Here is a 20,111-nt window from a genome sequence, read left to right as displayed (position 1 = left end):
CCAACACCTTGTATGTGTGAGGGGAGCAGGGGGCCCCCGGAAGAGGAGGAGACCCCCTCCTCGCTCTGGCCCCATGATGGGGAAAGGGCTGGATTGGCTAAAGCCTGCAGAGGGCCCATGAGAACACTGGCTGGCCTGGAGGCCAGGGAGGAAGAACAGTGGTGGCCAGCAGGGCAGGGCCCTTCCTCCTGAGCTCGGGATGGCATCAGCCAAGAGAAGAGCCCCCGGCCGTCAGGCCCTGCAGGCTGGGCCTCCTGCCGCAGAGGTGCTCTGGGCAGAGGTGCATGCACGTGGGTGAGGAGCCGCTTCCCCCTTTACTCCCTGGGCCAGAGGCTGGGGGGGAGAGACGGAGGCTTAGCCATGGGCCCGGTGTCCTGTAGGCACCAGGCCCCCGCAGCTCAGGCCAGCTGGGGGCCACGACAGCCTCCTGAGGCATGCAGAGAACAGCCTCCATTCCTTCTGTTCCCCGTAATCTAAAATTGGGGGTGGGGCGGGGCGCAGCAGTGCCTGGGGTTGGATTCGGGAGCCACTGAGGGGTGGGCGGGGTGGGCTGCGATCCACTGGGTCTGAGTGGCAGAGCCCAAGCAAGGGCCCGCTCTGGAGACAGCCTGAGCCCCGCTCAACGACAGCGGATCCAGGGGAAGCCCAGGCTGGGTGTGGCCTGGCAGTGGGGACAGGGCTTGCCGCCTATCCCTCTGCTGAGGGCAGCCTTCAGAGGCCGAGTGGGCCCTCCCAGACGACTCGGCCCCGGTGTAGGTGGGCAGTGCGGCCGCCGAGCTGGCCCAGGGGAGCCCTCGTGCAAGCACCCCATTTCAGTCACCTCTAGTCCAAAGTCGCCCGTCCTTGCTGGCCTGACTCCTCCCAGCCTAAGTTTTCCTGAAGAACGAGAAGAGCCGTTTGCCTTCGGCGGTGCTGGGCTCGTCCCCGCGCCCCGCGCCCCGGGCCCCCGAGAGGGCGGCAGCAGGCCGGCTCTGCTCCTTCAGGCGCGTGTCCATCAGCTGCCGGTCAATGACCCTGTGCATGTCATCCTGCAGAGGGCAGAGCGAACGGGCTGAGCAGGGCTCCGACCTGGTGCCGCGGGGGCAGGGGCGGGGACAGGGAGCAAATGTCAGAAGGACGCAAGATGATGATGAGGAGGAGGAGGAGGAGGAGGAGGAGGAGGAGGAGGAGGATGGGATGAGACCAGATGACTGAACGGGGCCACAGCCAGGCCGCCTCGACCAAGAAGACAGCAAATGTAGACATGATGCCCGGATGCACAGGAGCCACTGACACCTCAGCCTCAGGGCCTGGGGCGTCTCCCTGCTGGCTTTGGCTGCTTGGCAGGCCCCACCGCGGGTCTGGCCCTGCTCCAAGCCCAGAGCAGGGCAGGCCCGGGCCCACGCTGCTACTTCCCTGTCTCTACCCAGGCCTTGCCTGTGACTGGCCTCCTCTGCCCTGCCTCCCGCGCTCTTGGGGCTGGGTGTCTCTCTCCGGCACCCCTCCCGAGAGGCCCTAGCATCATGTCGCCCGCCAGCTCTCCAGTCCAAAGGGTCAGCCTCAGGGGGCTTCTCTTGTCCCTTTGCCCCCTTCAGGTTACACCAGCTCGCACCACTGGTGCCTAGATGCCACTGGCAGCCCCACGCGGCAAGGACACAGGCTCCCAGGTGCCGCCGTCCCCACTAGCGACCCCACGCGGCTGCCCTCTGCTGGCATGGCTCAGCACAGGTGTGGCACAGGCCGCGGGCATCACTATCTTCACTGCCCGCCCTGCTCCAGCTTAGGCCCAGATCTTTGGCTTCTTCACTGGGGCGGCACCCTTCCCCGGTTTGGTAAAGTTGCCTAGAAAATGCCCCCCTCACCTCGGCCGCCTTACAGCACAGCATCTAGAGCATCTGTTACCCGCCCCGCCCCGCCCCCCAGGGGCTTTTGGGCAGAGCAGCTCCACCCTCTCTCCATTCTAGTTATTAGATTCCGATTCTGCACAAGATTCCACTTGACCAAGCATTCTGCCACCGACAAAGTATGAAAACTACTGGCTTAGAAACAAACAGCCCTGTCTAGTGAACATCAGCAGGAACGTAACAAGTGTTTGCCTGATCTCTTCACCCCTAAACCCAGTGGGCTCCGGGACGCCTCGGGGCGAGTCAGCGGGCTCGTGTCCTGCCGGAGCGCAGGACAGTGAGGGCCCGGGCAGAAGTGGGGCTGGCACCCCCCCCCCCCCCCACCTTGTCCATCACCTCCTGCACTCACACCCACGCTGTCACCACGTGGTGTCACACTAACTTCTCTGCAGGTTTCGGTGTGAAACAAAGGGACTTTCCTGACCCCGGCCCCGGGTAGCAGCAAGGGTGGACGTCCTGCTCCCTACCCTTGTCCGTGTCCTGCTCTCCCACTTTCCTCTCCTCTTTCTTCACACTCAACTTCTTCCAGCGCCTCTCCTCCTCACAGAAATAGGGGGCATGCTCTCTGCCTGAGGTCCCCCTGCCGAATCTTGGGCCCAGTGCCCGGCACTTAGGACATGCTCAGTAAAATCTGTTACGTACGTTGGGAATGTTACAGGGTCCTCCAAACAGAAACCCTTTGAGGTGCCAATGCTTTTTCTGGCAATTGCAAATTGCATTTTTTATACTGTGTAATCCCACGAAATGCATCCCTTTAGAACTTCGTACAGACGCATGCATGAACCGCTTATAATTCCACCCCTTCCAGTACTTGTGTGGGCAAAACAGCCCATTTATGAGGAGGGAGCACCAAGAAATCAGGGCTTAGCCAGTCAAAAAGGGGCCGGCCCGGTGGTCCTGGCCTACGAGCTGCATGTTCACTGGACGCGGTGATGGGAGGAGAGCTGCAAATGACGGCATGGCACACGGCATGAGATGACGCCGGACGCTGGCACACACAACACGGTGGGCCACACACAGGAAGGCGGCAGGGGCGGGACTGTGATGGCAGCGGGGTTGGGGTGGGTGGGACGGGGGGTCGATCTCACCTCAAAGGCAGGAGGGGTGTACAACTAAAGCTGTTGATACGGGAACTGAGAAAGGCCACTAGATCAGAAACCAAAGGAGCCAGATAGTAAAAAGCCCTGAGGAAGCAAACTGTAGCCGGGAGAGAAGAGAGAAGAACAGGGGCCGTAAGCCAGGGGACGGCCAGCTGCTCGTGAGCGAGAGGCTGAGGGGTCAGGGACCATGTCTCTGGGGAAGGGGGCTGTGCTCCTGCAGCCAGCCCCGCAGGGCCCTCGGGGGAATGGTCACTGCTAACCCGTCCCCCAGCCGGGGGTGGGGGTGGTGGGCTCTTTCCTGGCCTCCTGAGGATTTCTTGGGGGAGAAACACGAATAGATACACCCATATCCTGAAATCGTACCACTCGAACCTCATTAACAAAGAGCAAGGACAGCCCTGGCCCAGAGGGGAGCTGTGCTGGGGCTGGGGCAGAGCAGGCGGACGGGACTCTGAACATGGTGGTCCTGGAGATGACCCAAAGACCCCTTTCCCCCAGGATAGTGCTCTCTGGCAAAATGAAGCTGGCTTTCGAGAAAAGGAAGGGCAGCAGCTGACGAACTACATCCAGTTGTGAATTTCGGTTCCACCAAATAGGGCTTCCTGGGCCCTCTGTGTTAACAGCTACTTCTTTCCAGCTAATTTAAACAAAACTGGGATGACCAGCTGAAGGAAGCCCCTGCCCCACCGCTCTGGAAGCATCCTCAGGCATTCCTCCCTGGAGACTCACCCACATGCACGGGACCCTCTAGTAACAAACTCTCCTCACGCGCTGCTTGGGTTTGAAGACCCTCCCACCCCCCCCTTCCCCCAAGCCCTGTTTTCACTCACCCCAGGGACTCAGGGCTCTTTACCTGCCACGCCTCAAGCTGCTGTGAGAGGTTCAGTTTCTGCTGAATGGCATCCAGCAACTGGCTGTTCAGTGACATCATGTCCATCTTGCACTTGGCAAGTTCCAGCTCCACAGCATTCTTCCTGAAAACAGACAAGCCAGGATGAACGTGGGCACCTGGGGTCCACAGGACGAGGAGACAGACTCCGACCTTAAACTCGCAACAAATAGGAGCTGTGACAGTAACCAGGATGTTATTTGTAGAAAGCCGGAAAGTTCACAGCACGGGTTCATATCCCTTTTCTCAACTGTTTTGACGACCTATGGGTGAAGGGAGCCCCTGCCTCCCCATCTCATGGATGAAGAGCAGTTTTGAGAGGAGGATACTGAGGAAGACTGGAACCCAGAGGAGATCAAAGGCCTCACACAGTACTATGAAGTTGCTAATCCCTCCCCAAAAAGGCCAGTCCCCATGAGAGATAAGGCCCTTATCCTCTTGGCCCCTCCTTTTCACTAGCAATGCCCCCGGCCCAAGGGATCTATCCTAAAGAGGCCACACATGTGCCAAAGTAGCCACATAGTGGTGGTGACTACAGCCTAGCTAATCATAGTTGCCAACAATTGTTGGCAGAACAATTATATGGTAGAACACAGTCATCACAACCAACCACGACAGTGAATATTCAAACAGTGGGGAAATACGACGTTTTGCTGAGTTGGAGAAAAGCACAAGACAAGGTCTAACAGGATACTGGCTTTGTAAAAGAAAAAAAGGTCATACAAAAAAAAAAAAAAAAAAAAGTCTATTTGGCTATCTCTGGATGATCGTTGATGGGATCCTACATACTTTTGCATTTTGTATTTTCATAGTTTAGTATGTTTCACATATTACTCTGTTTGCCTTTTCCAACATTCTTAAATCATAGTTGTTCAACGCAAAACAAAATTAAATTTTTTCAGGGCTGGGGGAATGGGACTAAAAAATATAAGACACTAACTGAACAGCTTCTGCCAAGGAACACAGGTTGCCCACCTGCCAAACTGGACATTATTTAGCCCCCATTATCAACTGCTACCTTTTGCATTCCCAATGGCAATGCAAAAATGCCTCCATGCACAGGGCCAGCGACCCAGGTGCCCGTCCCAAGGACAGCTACAGGACCTGCCTATAGAGGCCTCCTTGCTGGGGCCTCGGACAGGGGCTGCACCAAGGGAAGCGTGGTTGGGAGGTAGGGTAGGTGGGGGTAAAGCTCTCGGGGCCGCCGCCATGACCAGTACTTCCTCTCTGGCCACAAATCTACCCGTCCAGTCACCTCCCCAGACACCTCATGGCCGCAGAACGGCGCCCCGTCCGCCTTTCCCAGGAAAGCCGGTCCAGAAGGCTTGCAACACCCCAGTCCGCCCACCGCACTGCGGCTGAGGGGCCAGGAACTGAGGACGTCCAATGAGGGCCGGCGTCTCAGGTCTCAGACGTCTCAGGGAGCCCTGTCATGCCCGCTGCCATTGGCTGGCGGTAAACAGCGGAAATCCTTGCGTGGCACCGGTTGCCATGGACGCCTGCCTCCCCCCACCCCACCCCCCCTCGCACCGGAGACAGCTGCAGCCTCAAGAGTGGCAGGGCATCTGCCAGCAGGTGGCGCCACGAGAAGCCTGGACACCCCAGAATGTGCGGACCAAGGGGCACACAGCAGGGACCCTTCCTTCCAGAAAACTCCGGAAACAAGGCCAGTCTTGCTGACCTCTGCATTCCAGCCTCGGACTGCACTCTAGAGAACATTTGCTCACTAGAGAATCTTGGTGTTTATCATTCACGAGACACCCCAGAGCAGGAGAGCTAAGCTGCAGAGGCCGCTCATCAATATGTTCATCAGAATTTTAAAAAGCAATGCCTCAAACGGCTAGAATTCCTTATTTAAATGAAACCACTAGTAACTGACTTTTTTTTTGTTTTTGTTAGGCTGCCAGCCCCACATTTTTGTTTTTAGTGAGGGCCATTTACCTGCAAGGAGATAAAATCATTACTTAACTTTTCTGAAACTCATCTACCGTGTGGGATAAAGAACACCTTAATAAGGTTTTTGTAGCTGGTGAAGAGAGGGAAGTTATTTTTCTTGGGGGTTCTCACTCCTCTGACTACACACTAGAATCATGGGGTGGGGGTTGGGGGGCACTTTTAACAAGCAGCCCCAAACTAGGCGATTCAGATTGAAATGTTCTGGAGAGGGCCCTGGCATCCACGGTGTTCCCCAGGTGATTCTAAAGTGGTCAGGATGCAGAATCAGAGATGATGTAAATGAAAACATCTTGTAAAACTCCTAAGGTCCTATACAAAGTATAGGCCACTCCCCACATTTAAATGATTCCTTAGGTCTGTTGTGTCAATTCTGTATACTAAGAGTTTAATTTCTAACGGATAGAAAAAAAGCTATCCTACTGGAGTGATCTAACTAACACCTTCCCTAAGGGCCAGCCTAATATATAGGGTCCATGAAGGGCAGGGGCCTCACTGCAGAGTTCTCCCTACTCAGCAAGGACAATCTGCAAATCAGCTCCGTTGGTCAGATGCCAGGAGGTTCACTGGGCCTCCTCTGACAAAAGACGAAGACATTCATTTCAAGGTTTTGTGGAGACTTGCTGGCTTCCTCAGTCACCCAGATGTCAGAGCTGGGTTCCACTTACTAAGGGAACGGGACTGGATAACTCCTGTTCTGTCTTCTCTCCTGTGCCCTGGTACTTTCTCGGGTTGGATCGCCCACCTCCCATGCTGATGGCAGAATATGGTCAGAGCTTGATGTTCAGCTCTCTTCTGCTTGTCCAGCTGAGAGAAGGTGACCAGCCATTCTCTATTTCTAACGTCGTTCTGCCTTTTATTCCCAATAGAGGCTTCCACAATTAGCACCTTAATTTTACCATTTTATTCCCGAACTGTATGACACAATTTCACCCTTTGTTATCATAAAAGTATGCTCCCACTCCAAATTATTACACTGCTATTCAAGTATTCACTAATAAATCAAGTATTCACAATACAGTGGCAAAGATGCACAGGTTTGTTTGGGAGCCTCGCGGAACATACCTCCTAAATGGACTGGAAGTTGTCGAGCAGTCTGACATAAAGTCCTGGCCAGATAGAAAAAGTAAAACTAATGGAGCTGATGAAATGATTGAAGAGAACAGAAGGAAGGGGACAAATGTGTGTGGAAGGGGAAAGGTGTGGGGAAGTTACAATTTTAAAGTCAGAAATTACCTTCTACTTTTTAAAAAGGCATACAGTATCTACTTACAATTTGTTTCAAATGACCTCTTTTTAGTTTCCTGACAAGTAGCCTGGGTGGTAAGGGGAAAAGGTGTGGGGACAGGAGTCAGGAGGCCAGGGATCACCACTGGCTGTGGTCTTGGGGACAGTGTCTCAGTTTCCTCATCTGTAAAAATGGGCATTAAAAATGTCTATTCTTTGCTGTGGCTGGGGGTTAAAGGATGAAGGTGTTCTGTAAACACTAAAGTGACACAGAGGGCAAAATGTGTTGCAAAGGGCTCTATAAGCAGACACATTTTTAGTACCTTTTATCTCTGTACACTCAGTAACTAGGATAGACTGAATGCATGATAACAAATAATTTAAAGGGGAATGGGGAATATGCAAATATGTTTTTTTGCCAATGCACTTCCAAATCTTTTGAATGTAAGAGAATGCATTTCTTCCCTGCTAAAGAAAACCCAAAACATGAATAAAATATGACCAGTTTACTGGAAATGCAGTCGGAGAATGCATCAAACTCAGAATGCAGAAAAGCTCTAGGAGACAAATGATACGTTTTTTTCAAGTGTGACAACTGTACTGTGGTTGTGTGTTTTACAGAAAGTCTTTTTCTTGAGTGAGTGAGTGTGAGAGAGAGAGAGAGAAAGAGACAGACAGAACATGAGTGCACACCGGCAGGGAAAGGGGAGAGGGAGAAGGAGAGAATCCCAAGCGGGCCCCATGCCCAGTGTGAGATCATGACCTGAACCAAAATCCAGAGTCGGACATTCAACCGACTGAGCCACCCAGACGCCCCAGAAAGTCTTTTTCTGGTGGAGATCCACACGGAAGTGTTTATGGATGAGATGCTAAAGTATCTTGTGATGTGCTTTCATACAGTCCAGTGGGGGTGGTGGTGGACGAAGTGGGTGGGGATATAGATGAAACAGTACTGGCCATCTGCTGATTGGGGTTGAAACCAACAGGCAGGAAGTTAGGGATTCATCTTACTTGTTTCTACTTTTGTGTATGCTTGAAAATGTCCATAATAAAAACAACACCCCTCAAAATAAAGAAGTTGAGGTAGACACATATAACGAAATTGGAAAACTAAGATCTAAGTGGAAAAAAACACAAGCCATGTAGAGCATCAGCCCATGGATACTTAAAAATGCCCAAACCACTGTATCGCTCTACACTTGCACATGTACAGGAAAAAGATCTGCAAAAAACATATACCCAGCTTCCAACAGTAGTGTTGTCTGGGGAGAAGAAAGACGCTGGGGGTGAGGATGGGTAGCAGGGAAACACTTTCACTTTTGGATTCTTCTGTATGCTTTAACTTTTAAAACTGAGCATATACTCATGTTGCTTGTGATTCAAGTAAAATTAAACACACCACGCCCACTCACTTCGCAATGGCCTCATCCCGGTCCCTGATGGCCTTCTGAAGCTGCTCCTTTGGTTCCTTGTCCTCAGACGTCACTCTGAGTCGGTCTCTCTCCTCCTTCAGTGCAGTCATCTCCACACTCAGCAGTGTCACCTAACAGGAGACCAAAGGGATGGATGTGGTGACATCATTGCTGCTGGCCTGGCCTGCAGTGTTTCCCTCAAAGAGACAGAAAGGAACAAGAAGCCCCAGGCAGGTGCAGAGCCTGTGTGTGGTGTGGGCATGTAGCTTCCACGGCCCCTGGCTCTGAGGGAGGCCCATCTCTTCTGGAGAAAGGATGCCGCATGCTAGGCTGGAGCCCACTGGCCAGGGCCGGGTGGGGTGGGGGGGCGTGGGGGATGAAATTCAGCCCTGGAAGGCAATCAGCATGCCAGATTCCCTTTATAGGCAGCCCACCACACACCGCCACTTCCACCACAAGGCACTCCCAGGGAACTAATGAAGACCACACATGCATCGGGGCTTGGAAACAAATTTTTGGGGGTAGGGACTCAAGTTTTGTTTCCAGCCATGTTGCACTCAACATGAAACATTGCTATCCACAGGACCCCAGCTGGACCCGAAGCCTGGGCCCTGGCTCCCATTTCTGTGACAGCACTTGCGGCAGCCTGATCATTCAACTTCCCCGGGTCAAAGCCAGATGGAATTTAGACACCTATGTGATGTCATCATCTTTCACTTTAAACCTGCTACCTTTTCTGTGGTCTATGCTTCAGTGAATGGCCCCACAGCCTATTCATTGGGAGTCATCTTTTGGTGGCACCGTGCCCTTCCTGGCGGCTCGCTCAGTGACCACAGCTTACCCTACCCACGAGAGCTCTGCAGTAGCAGGAAGCACAGCCTATTCATCTGTGCATCTCAGAGCCTGTGTTCAGTGCTTGATCCCAAACTGCTTGTGCAGTGGACAGTTGTCATATTTTTGGCTAGTCATCATCCCAAATCCTTTCCTATCTGGGGGACATTCCTGGTTGCATGAGTCTTGGTGGAAGACAGGGGATACACCCCCCACTGAGGAAGCCAAAAGAGGAGAGACACATCATTTCCTAGGTACACAGGCATGGATATGTGTGTGACCTAGACTTGCCAATCACACAGCCCACCTGGGACTGTAGTCCTTGAGGTGTCGGCAAAGCCACAGGCCAGGGGTAAAATTATTACATGGACAGCAGATTCCTTCTGTGGCCTCACTTCCCATGGCTTCTTCCTGTTTTGGAGCTCAGTTCTCCAGCCTTCCTGTCAAGTCTATAAGCTATCAGACCTAATTCCAATATAGTCTCTCCCTCTCTCTCTGCTTAAGTTAAGCAGAGCGAGTTTTTGTTGTTTGCAACTGGACATCCTGCTTGGTAGAACTCTCAGTAAATACTTGTTGAATGAATGCAAGGGTGAGCCCCTTCTTCCCAGTCAGTAAGCTCAGACTGGAGTCAGGATGACTGGCCCCGCCCTCTTGTTAAATACTGCACGTACTTGGACATTTTTTGAAGGGAGGATCCATGTATATAGCTCTAGCCCTCTCACAAGGGGACAGATGCTACCATTTCAATGTACTCCCCTACTCCAGTCCCAGGCCTAATCATCTTCAGACAGACTGAAATTGAGCAAAGGCCCCAGGATCAAGCCTGAAGATCAAGCTTCCCTGGAGATGCTTCGGACTCCCTAGACTGAGACGGCAGATTTGCCAGCTACCAGGGAAGAGGAAATCAGCTACTCAGGAAGAAATCAGAGGATACTCAACAGTGAAGAGGCATACCAGACAGTCCGCTGTTACTGTGGGCAATGGATTTGGTACTCTTAGGTGCCTGATGAGGAACATCAGGACCAGGTGCTCTGTGCTTTCGTGGTGGGGACAGTTGTGGTGAGCAGGGCTAGAAGCCCTGGGGAAGAACAGGCTGGGGCACCTGCAGAGGCCATAGGGTGCAGCTAGTCCACAGGATGCTGGTCAGAAACCCAGCCTCACCCTACATACTAGCAGGTTCTGCAGCCTGGTAGGCCAGGAACTCAAGACTCGGGAAGTACCTGGCAGAGAGAGAGTCAGACCTCCTCAGACCAAATAAACCCTAACATGGCCTTGGGTTGGCTGTGGGCCAGACAAGCTGAGTAAGCTACAGATAAAACTACATGCTAGGCAGGAAATGCCAACATTTAATATGCTCCAGATAAAAGTCCACAAGAGCTTTTTGCTTTGGTCTGGAAAACTTGGTTAAGGTAGGACCATCAGCTATCTGCCTCAGAAACAACAAGGGACTTACCTTCTTTGAGCTGCCCACACTGTTCATAAAAAGCAGGAGTAAAAATAAGTAGTTCCTTCATCAAGTTGTTGTGAGGATCAAATGAGATTAATGACATCAGGGACCAAGCTCGGTGCCTGGCGGTAAGCTCTCCTCCTTCCTCTTCTCTGCACCAGTGCGAACCTCCTCGCTGATGGTCGTCATGAGGACTAACCTGGCTTGTTTATACACTGACTTAGGTTATAGCCACCCCTAAATCCACTTTTCCCACATAAGGTAGTGTCCTCACGATTGAACAGGATCAAGGAAAACATCTTGAAGTCCTACATCTAGGGCTTTATTTGCCCCTTCATTCAATAATTATTTGCTTTAGGAAAAGACAAAGAGAAGTCGGACCTCAAGCTTGTCCTCGTGGGGGTCTAAGGTTTGACTGGGAAGATGAGCTGTTGAATGAGAGAACCATGAGAAAGCAGGGCCGGGGGCTCCAGGAGGGAGGGAACCAAAAGAGTTTGAAGGAGGAAGTGAGGCCTGAAGGCTGAGTAGGGCTGATATGTACAGGTGGCAGGGAGAATCTTCTGGACAGAGGCAAAGGGCCGGGGAAAAGGCCCAGATGTGAGGAAGGCACAGGGAGTGTGTGCCATGCCCTATCATAGCCCATGTTCAATTCTGCTAAAACAAAGGAGGGGAGATGGAAACAACAGGAAAAGAGGCTAAATGGCCAGAATGCAGCCAGACTGTGGGGGCCACGAGGGTTAGAGGCTTCCCACTACTTAATGATAGGAAGTCAATCCAAAACTTGTAAGGGTATTTCATTTCAAGCTGTGCTTCAGGAAGATCAATCCAAATCCTGTGGAGGTTAAGTGGGCTGGGGGAAATACGACCAAAGCTGGGGTGTGAAAGAGTGAAGGTCTGAAATAGGGCAGTGGCTAGAAAGATGGAGGAGAGAGAACACAGGGAGATTTCACAGAGGAGGGTCACCAAGATTTCATTAGCGAAGGCCTTGTGTTCCCACTACATGCTCCACTGTGCTTTCATGCCCTTTCTGGAGTAACTGGCCAGCGCTCCTGTCAGGCCCTATAAAGGAGCCAAACACAGGACTGGGACTGTTTCTTATTGCACCTCCCACAGCCTGGTTTACTGGCTTGAGAATCGGCAGAGGGGCTCCACAGATAACTGTTTTTTATATTGCTCTGAAGGTCCTCCCTGCCTCTCAGCAGCCGTCCAGACCCCAGTCAGCCCTGGTGAAACAGGAGCCGGCAAAGCCGTGGGGAAGGGGCTCTCCACGGCGCAAGGGTGTGGGGCAGTCTGGTTATGGATTCTGGTCTCAAACACAATTATGAATTAAATGAAACCTGGACTCCCTTTTAAAAATTGGATAGGCTTCTGAGGGTCAGATCACTTCATCTTCCAGGTCCCACATTTTTTACCTCTGGCCCAGTCTCCAGGAGGAAAAAGCACACTCTCTGGTAGGAATGCAGTGGGCTGGGAGGCTGGATCAGCCCCTGGCTGAGGTCTCACCCTAGTCTAGGAGCTGCCTGCTGGAATTTTGGTTTTGCATTGCCTTGTTGGGACTCTGCCTCCACGCCCCCCTCCCACCCCCGTCATCCCCCCCCACTCCCCCCACACCCCCACGGCAGGGTACAGAGCTGGTCTGACTCTTCTCACAATTCCAGGAGAGGCTGCGGAGCGCAGGAGTGCTGTCCTGTTCATTCTGTGTTTGTCAGGGTCTAGTGCAGCAGTGGTACACGGTCCGTGCTCGGTAGCTGCCCCACCAACTGCATGAGGAATGTTGTGCCCGCTGTGCTGGCTACCATTTCTACTGGCATTCTGGAATCCAGTCTGCATCCTGCCCACTGCCTCGGGAGGTCAGTGTTGCTTCCATGGGATGGCTTTGGATGGGTGTGGTTTGGCTAAGAGATCTGCTGCTTTGACTACGCTTCTGGGGAGAGATGAGCCATTCAAGAGGCCCAATTCTAACCCCATGGGACTGAGTGTAACTATCTGCTTGATGGGTTATCTGGCATAAACCACTTATCAGCTGAACTTTTAAGGAAGATTCCCTGGTGGAGGAGATAAGTTCGGAAATAGTTGCATCCAGACCCTCAGCAACCTGCACCTTGCTTATGCTTCTGAATAATGCCTTCTGCTGTTTCTAGTTTTGTAATTCTGAGAAGCAACAAAACAAAAAAACCCAGGCAATATCAAAGAGCTGATAAGCAGAACACCCCCACAGAAATTTAAATAGGCTTTAAAGTAAACAAAACTTTTATTAACCCTAAGAGTTTTCAGATCCACTTTGTCCTGTTTGTATTCTTACAGTGTGAAGACCTGTGCTAGGTCTGAACTCCTCCCTGGCCTTAACGACTGCCTGAGGGACTCAGGTTTTAGGCATGAGAATGTCTTTGGCGGCTCAATCCCATTCTTTAGGGCTTGGCCAGAAATGAGCTACCATTTTCATAGCATCTTTCTGTCCTCGCTATCTGGTCACTCCCAGAAAGAAGAGTACAGCAATAGCTGCAGGTGGGGCTCCCAACACCTTCGAAGAGATTTATATTAGGAAATCTAATGGGCATGACCCCCCAAAAGAGTTTATTTCTATAGGGTCTTTTAAATTTAATAACTACGGACTGAAACAAACGCCAGGTTTACCTTCCATCTCTCAGCAACAGGTGCAGCAGGAAGGGACCACCAGCTTTGGACAAGGGAGGAAGGGGGCAGGCTGGGTGGGGGCAGGGTTTAAAATGCTACCTGTTTGGTGCCCCCCCTCCCAAGTGGGACAGCACACTACACGTAACCCTGTCAAAAGGAAGGGCCTTATTTACCTCCTAGGATAGAATTTAGAAGCTCCTTTCTGGGTGGGGTTGCTCCTAAGCCTTTTAAAACTTTTCAGATCGGAATACAGACGCCCTTCTCCAGGATTCTCAAGAGATAAAGTCATGATCAAACAGGAAAGGAACAGCAAGGGCAGCAGTAAGTGCTTCTAAAGCTGAAAAACAGGCTGGCGGAGGTGATGGCATTACAAAGAGAGAACAGGCCTGCAAAGATCAATTGCTCCTTGGTTTGCAAACTTCCCTGCTCAGAAGCTGCTGGAAAAACATCCGTGAATGTCCTGAGAGCTGTGGCACTTTAAACTGTCAGAATCCACCAGATAATATGGGCTCTGTGGAAGGCAGCATGTCGCCGGAGGAAATGGAGGGTCAGCTATTCTTATCCCTAACAATTTTACTTTGGGCTAAACCAGAGGGCCGTGCTCTTCTCTTGAGCTCACCTCAACTTCAGGTCACTGTCCTCTGAGAATCTGTGAGAGCAGAGCCACTTCTGAGACGTGAGAGAGGGAAACTCACGAGGGTCTCAAGAGAGTCTTGTGGGGGAGGGGTCACCGGTACATTCCCTGCACTGGACCGAGGATGGGGGTGCTCACCTGACTGTGGAGTTGCTGCAGCTCCTCTAGGCTTTGCCTCAGTTTACCCCTCTCTCCCTCCATGAGTTCCCTTAGGGCTCTTGAGTCCTCACTGGTCTGCCTTATCTGTTCTTCTAAGGAGTCATCATCAATTCTCCGGGAGCTCTGACAGCCAAAGAGAGCCACCAACCACAGAGATGGTGAGAGCAGGGGCGGGTGTGGTGAGATGGTTAGTGGGAGAGAGGGGGAAGTGAGACGGGAGGGATGGATCAGTTTGGGGGAGAGCAGGATAGAGGAGATGGGGTGGAGAAGTGGAGGGAGAGACAGGCAGAGAAAAGAGGAGACAAAGGAGGGAAGACAGAGTTAGAGGAGAGAGATTCTCTTGCCCAATTTTGATCTGCAAACATTAGCTAGACATTTATTTTTGTTTCAGGCTTCAGGGAAGTCGCATGAACAGCACACCTCCCTCTGACCTCTCCCTTCCCCCAGTGACCCAGCCTCCACAGTACAGTACCTTCCACACACCAACACGACATGTTCAGGTAAGGACAACCACCCTTTCATGACTTCATGTAATATGGGTAGAAAGACGTTAACTATTCTGTAGGAGGATGGAACTCGAAGTGAAACAACTGCCTGAGAGCCGGGGGTGTGAATGGAAATCTGTCATGAAGCTGGAAGAAACGCCAGTCTGCCCAGGAAGCCCATAGGAACACTCCTCATCTCCACAAGAGGAGCCACATCTGGAATTCTAAAAGGCCCTTGCTGATCTTCTCATCGTTCCGTGCTCCCTTGTATCCTTTCAGCAGAGGCTTCCAGTCTGGACAGTTTGCCTATTCTCAGCTAACCCCATCACGAGGACCAATGAGCTACAGAAAAATAACTTGCAGTTTTCACCGGGATTCAAATTTCTACATCCAAAACTTTTAAGGAAAGCCCTTGAACTGGAGGCCACCATGGCCTGGATTTAACCATGTGGAAAAAGGACTCCACTTATACACCAGTGTCTGCAGGAAGAGCACTCTGGAACTTCCATTCCTGGACGCCGCCCCTCTGCTCGATCACCAGCACACAGACCTCTCAAACAGTAAAGGCTCAAAGTTGCTACAGACTCTTTAAGGTTCCACTTCTGGGGTTAACCTCATCCCCTGTGCTTGCTTTCAACCTCCCACTAGCCGGGTCCTGTGGGGTGGGGAGCTTCTCGGCCCAGCCGCTTACCGTGGGCTCCATGCCATCCACAATACTCTGTATCAGTCTCTTGAGCTCACTGAGGGCCGTGCGCAAGCTGCCGGCTGGCACGTCCTTGGCAGATGAGGTTTCCGAAGACTCGTCCATCGAGGAGTCCGTGGAGACGGCCGAGTCAGCGCTGTCGTTCCCCCGGAGGTGCGAGCAGAGATAGCGGACCTGGCAGTAGGCCTCCCAGAGCTGCAGTCTCAGCTGCCCCACAGAGAATTGTTCCTGATTATGGGCTCTAGGGAGGACCGCCCCCACTCAGCTCGTCCTAGCGTAGGAACCCAACATGCTGACACTCAAGAGTCTAGTTCTGGCAGAAAGACTTTTTCTTTTTTAAATCACCTGTCCCAAGAACTATGGATACTTATGCTGGGCCTAGTACGTCTATACGGACTCCCAGTTCTTAACTCTCCAGCCCTCTACCCATCTCCCATTTCTCTATACAGTCGGATACTGTGGTGGGAATCATGATTAGGGGAGTGAGTGGTTGTGAGGAGAATGAAAAAAAGCCAACTGGATGGATCATGAATGTTCTAGAGCCCAGTCAATGCAAGAGGCATGAGGCTGAGGATTAGCCGACAAGCATTTCCTAAGAGGCACTGGGTAACAGTGAGCCAGGGACACGCTCCGGTCAGGGCCTGCTTCATGACAGCTCCAGCCAGCAGGCCTGGGCTCACACAGGTGCAGGGCCACAGACCCTTGCCAGGCTGGAGCTGGAACCATAGGAACTGGACAAGGGAGGGCTGACGGGCTCCTGAAGTCCCCAGGCAATCTCGTGTGCTGGACTGATGGGGCATCAGCACCTGTTCTCTCTCTTGCTCCAGTTCCTCAGCCTCCATGCTCTGTTCGATCTCGGACAGGAGGGACGTGCTGGTGGCGGCAGAGCTCTGCAGGCTCCTCTCCTCGGTGAGCTCCTCCACCTTCACCTGCAGCTGTCGGTAGGAGAGCCGCACCTCCTGGAGCTCCAGCTGGCTTTGGTGCAGCTTTCAAAGAGACAGCAAAAGGTAGTGAGGGTTCCCCGACCACAAACAAATGAGAAAAACTGCCCCGAAACCTGATCACACTTCTAGGTCCAACCACCAATTTACAGAAAAATACAGAGGAGAGAAGAACATGCTAGATTACATCAGGGGTGTACAGGCAGTAAACTCCAGATTTGGGAAATTCTACAGGACAAACAGCTCAGCTTCTTTACGATGTATATTAAAAAAAATTTTTTTTAATGTTTATTTATTTTTAAGAGAGAGAGTGAGACAGAGTGTGAGCAGGGGAGGGCCAGAGAGAGAGGGAGACACAGAATCCGAAGCAGGCTCCAGGCTCTGAGCCGTCAGCCCAGAGCCCGATGCGGGGCTCGAACTCACGGACTGTGAGATCGGGACCTGAGCCGAAGTCGGACGCTTAACCGACTGAGCCACCCAGGCGCCCCTTTACGATGTATATTTTAAGAAAAAAAAGATAAAGGTCTGGAACCTATAGGTTAAAAGGAGACTTGAGAGACATATCAACCAACTGTAGTGTGTAGGCCTATTTTAACTTGCATCTTGATTCAAGTAAAAAATGTGAGGAGCAACTGGGACATTTATGAGGCAGTTACGAATTTGAACACTGGGTATTTGAAATTAAGAAAATACTGCTGTTTTCCCCTTAGGTATACTAGTCCTGTGGCTGTGTTTTTTTAAGTTATCATTTAGAGGTAGTCTTTGTTTACAGATGAAATTATAAAAATTTGCGGATTTACTTCAAAATAGTATGAGAGAGAATCAAGAAGATGTAATGAATGTGGGGCAGGACTGACTGGGGCTCACTGGTTTGTATCGCTGGCAGTGGGGTACACTGGGGCATCATCACACTATCCTATTTTTGAATGTCCGAAATTCCCCATATTAAAAAACTAAACACACACACATATAAAGGCATACAAAGTAAGGTACCATTAGATGCTCACCAGAATACCTAAAATAAAAACCCGCCACAAAATAATAATGATACCAAGTATTGATGAGGATGTGGAACACCCAGGACTTTCACTGCTGTTGGGAGTGAAGATATACAATCACTCTGAGAAACTGTAGGGCAATTTCTACTGAGTGAAATACACAGCTGTCCCATGACCCAGCTGTTCCACTTCTAGGTGCAGACCCAACACAAATGGCTGTACATGTGCCCAGAAGACACACAAGAGGTCTATAGCAGCCTTCTTCCTTCAGAGCAACAAACGGGGGCAGGGTGCCTGGGTGGCTCAGTCGGTTAAGCTTGGAATTCTGTCTCCCTCTCTCTCTGCCCCTCCTCTGTTTGCTCTCTACCTCTTTGTCTCTCAAAAATAGACAAACATTTGAAAAAATAAAATAATCTTAAAGAGCCACAAATGGGGAAACAATCCAAATGCCAATATAGAACGGAGAGAGACAGTCACATACTAGAATACTACACAGCAGTGAGAAAAGAACACACTGCTACCATATGCCATAACGTGGATGAATTTCATAGACATAATACGTCAAGCAAAAGCCTGACATTAAACAATATATAATGTGTAATTCAAGTACGAAAGTTCTAAACCTTCCTCCAGATACAAGAGATGCAAGTGGAAGAGAGGTCTGCTTTTGACCAAGTGTCAGATACTGACCAGGAAGGGCAAGAGGGAGGCCTGTAGGATACAGATAATGGGCTTTATCTTCATCTGGGGGGTGTTACACGGGGATATATATATCACACACATACATACACACACACATATATATATGTATATACATATATGTATGTATTTTAATGTTTGATTTATTTTTGAGAGAGAGAGAGCACAAGCAGGGGAAAGGCAGAGAGAGAGGGGGACAGAAGATCAGAAGAGGACTCTGTGCTGACAGCAATGAGCCCAATGTGGGACTCGAACTCATGAACCATGAGATCATGACTTGAACCAGAGGTGGATGCTCAACGGACTGAGCCATGCAGGTGCTCCATGGGGGTATATATCTGTAAAAATTCACTGGGCTGTCCACTTAGGATTTTTATGTTTTGCTGTATGTATGTCGTATTTTAATGAAAAAACAAATGAAGGGGAAAGGGTCTGGAAAGACACTGGGGATCGGATTTGGAAAAATATGTGAGTAGAAATACCAAGAATTCCCAAACCCAGGAGAAAAGCGGTCTCTGCTATTTTCTGTGTCATACCTCACAGTTTACAGGTAAAGCCCCAGGCCTGGGAAGAGCCTTACACAGCGTGTAAGGCTCAGAGAAGGAGAGGGATGCCAGTGGTGGAGAAGACAGCAATGTAGTTTTCATGGCTTACAGCCAGGGCTCCTTCCTTCTCTTGCTGCCGCTACTTCACCCCTCTCGGCGTACTCTGTGGCCCCTTTCTCGTGGAGTCCAAGCAGGGTACCGCTACCCGGTGAGGTTCCTCTTGCTGGAGGTAAGACACGACTCCACCATGGCTGCTAAATGCCATGCTCTACTAGTGCACTCCACCACTACACTTGGCTTTTAACACACAGGCCCTGCCCGTAGAACCTTCATCTGTTTGCACTTGTCTGCATACTACACCTGCACAGGAGCAATGTCTCCTGCTCTTGTATTTGTGGATTGCCCATCCCTCCCTTGTAAAAGATTTTTTGGAAGTTGGGGATGGGGAAAGAATGTCCTGGGATTTAAATGTAACTAATTTATCCTTTCATTAGAATTTCTGGGGTCACCCCCGTTCGTTAAAAATAGAGCAGACACTGTCCTGTCTGTTGCAGATTGCAGGCCAGGTAAGCCGTGGCTCCTGCAGAGATGCAGACACTGAGCAGCAGTGGTGGCAACTCGGAGCTCTGCAGTTCTCATGAATGGAGGAGGCTGCCTCGCAGAGCATCCACGCGGATCCTTTAGATGCCCTAGGGCTTCACCTCTGCTGGTTGGGAGCAGACCGTGGTTGGCTAACAGCACCAGTATCTTGACTCAGAAGAGCCTTAACTCAGAAGAGCCGGTGCCTGGCTGCTAAGAGAGTGAAAAAGGCCCTGGCAAGTCTGCTCTGCGTGGTTCCCATGCATCAGCAATACCTGCTGGTCCAGTGGGAACTCCTCCAGCCCCAGTATTGAGAAAACTCAGAAAGAAGAAATTAGGGTTAAAAAAAAAAAAAAAAAGAAAGAAAAAGGACATTCCTAAGAAGCATTTGGCACAATTACAAATGGCATACTAAGTTGGCAAAATGCTTTACAATTATTTTCTAGGTAACTCCACATACATCTCAGCAGGAGAAGTTCAGCACAGACAAGAACAAGTTCTTATGCACTGGACAAAATTAGTTCAATTACTCATGCGCACTTGAGGGTGCTTAATTAATTATAACAGCAAGAGGATCAAAGACCAGGACAGGTCTGCCCTGTCTGGTCAATAACTGGTCCAGAAACATATGCAGAAAACAACACATCAGAGGAGGCTTAAATATAAGAAACCTCTAAAATAAGGAATATCATCCTTTATATAAGAAAGATGTCACTAAATATATTTATATATCTATCAACAAGGAAGACACCAAATCCTTGTTGTACAGCACACTGAGCTTATGACACTCATGCCACCAGAGGTGGCAGAAGTGGGAGCGCTCTCTTGTTTCACACTGAGGGAACGAAGATGGTATGATGTTAAGTGTCAGAGCAAGGTCTACACTGCAGGCCACCTGCTCCTGGGTCACCCCACAGTGAGTGGAGCCTACGCTTCCTGATGATGAAATCCACCTACTCACTGGGACAAGGTCCCTGCACACATCTGTAAGA

General features: G+C 50.8%; 1 protein-coding gene across 5 annotated transcripts in view; it reads right to left on the bottom strand.

The window, feature by feature from the left end:
- Positions 1 to 214: 214 nt before the first annotated feature.
- BICDL1 (BICD family like cargo adaptor 1) overlaps positions 215 to 20,111 on the bottom strand; it is a 103,438-nt gene continuing 83,541 nt past the window's right edge. For 2 of the 5 annotated variants that reach the window (XM_060612433.3, XM_060612435.3), the window contains exons 5-10: positions 16,164 to 16,343; positions 15,346 to 15,564; positions 14,149 to 14,292; positions 8,465 to 8,595; positions 3,837 to 3,957; positions 215 to 1,028 (exon numbers count right to left, since the gene is read on the bottom strand). In XM_060612433.3, the coding sequence (XP_060468416.1) occupies positions 867 to 1,028; positions 3,837 to 3,957; positions 8,465 to 8,595; positions 14,149 to 14,292; positions 15,346 to 15,564; positions 16,164 to 16,343 (957 nt within the window). In that variant the 3' untranslated portion in view covers positions 215 to 866. Of the gene's footprint in view, positions 1,029 to 2,971; positions 3,081 to 3,836; positions 3,958 to 8,464; positions 8,596 to 14,148; positions 14,293 to 15,345; positions 15,565 to 16,163; positions 16,344 to 20,111 lie in introns of all 5 variants that reach the window. The other 3 variants (XM_060612436.3, XM_060612437.3, XR_009604139.3) reach the window with 2 other exon arrangements.

The sequence above is a fragment of the Panthera onca genome, chromosome D3 (genome assembly GCF_046562875.1).
Source record: "Panthera onca isolate mPanOnc1 chromosome D3, mPanOnc1 haplotype 2, whole genome shotgun sequence".
In the NCBI taxonomy this organism is placed as follows: Eukaryota; Metazoa; Chordata; class Mammalia; order Carnivora; family Felidae; genus Panthera; species Panthera onca.
The sequence above is the reverse complement of the archived record's forward strand: the minus strand, read 5'-3'. Positions and strand labels throughout refer to the sequence as shown.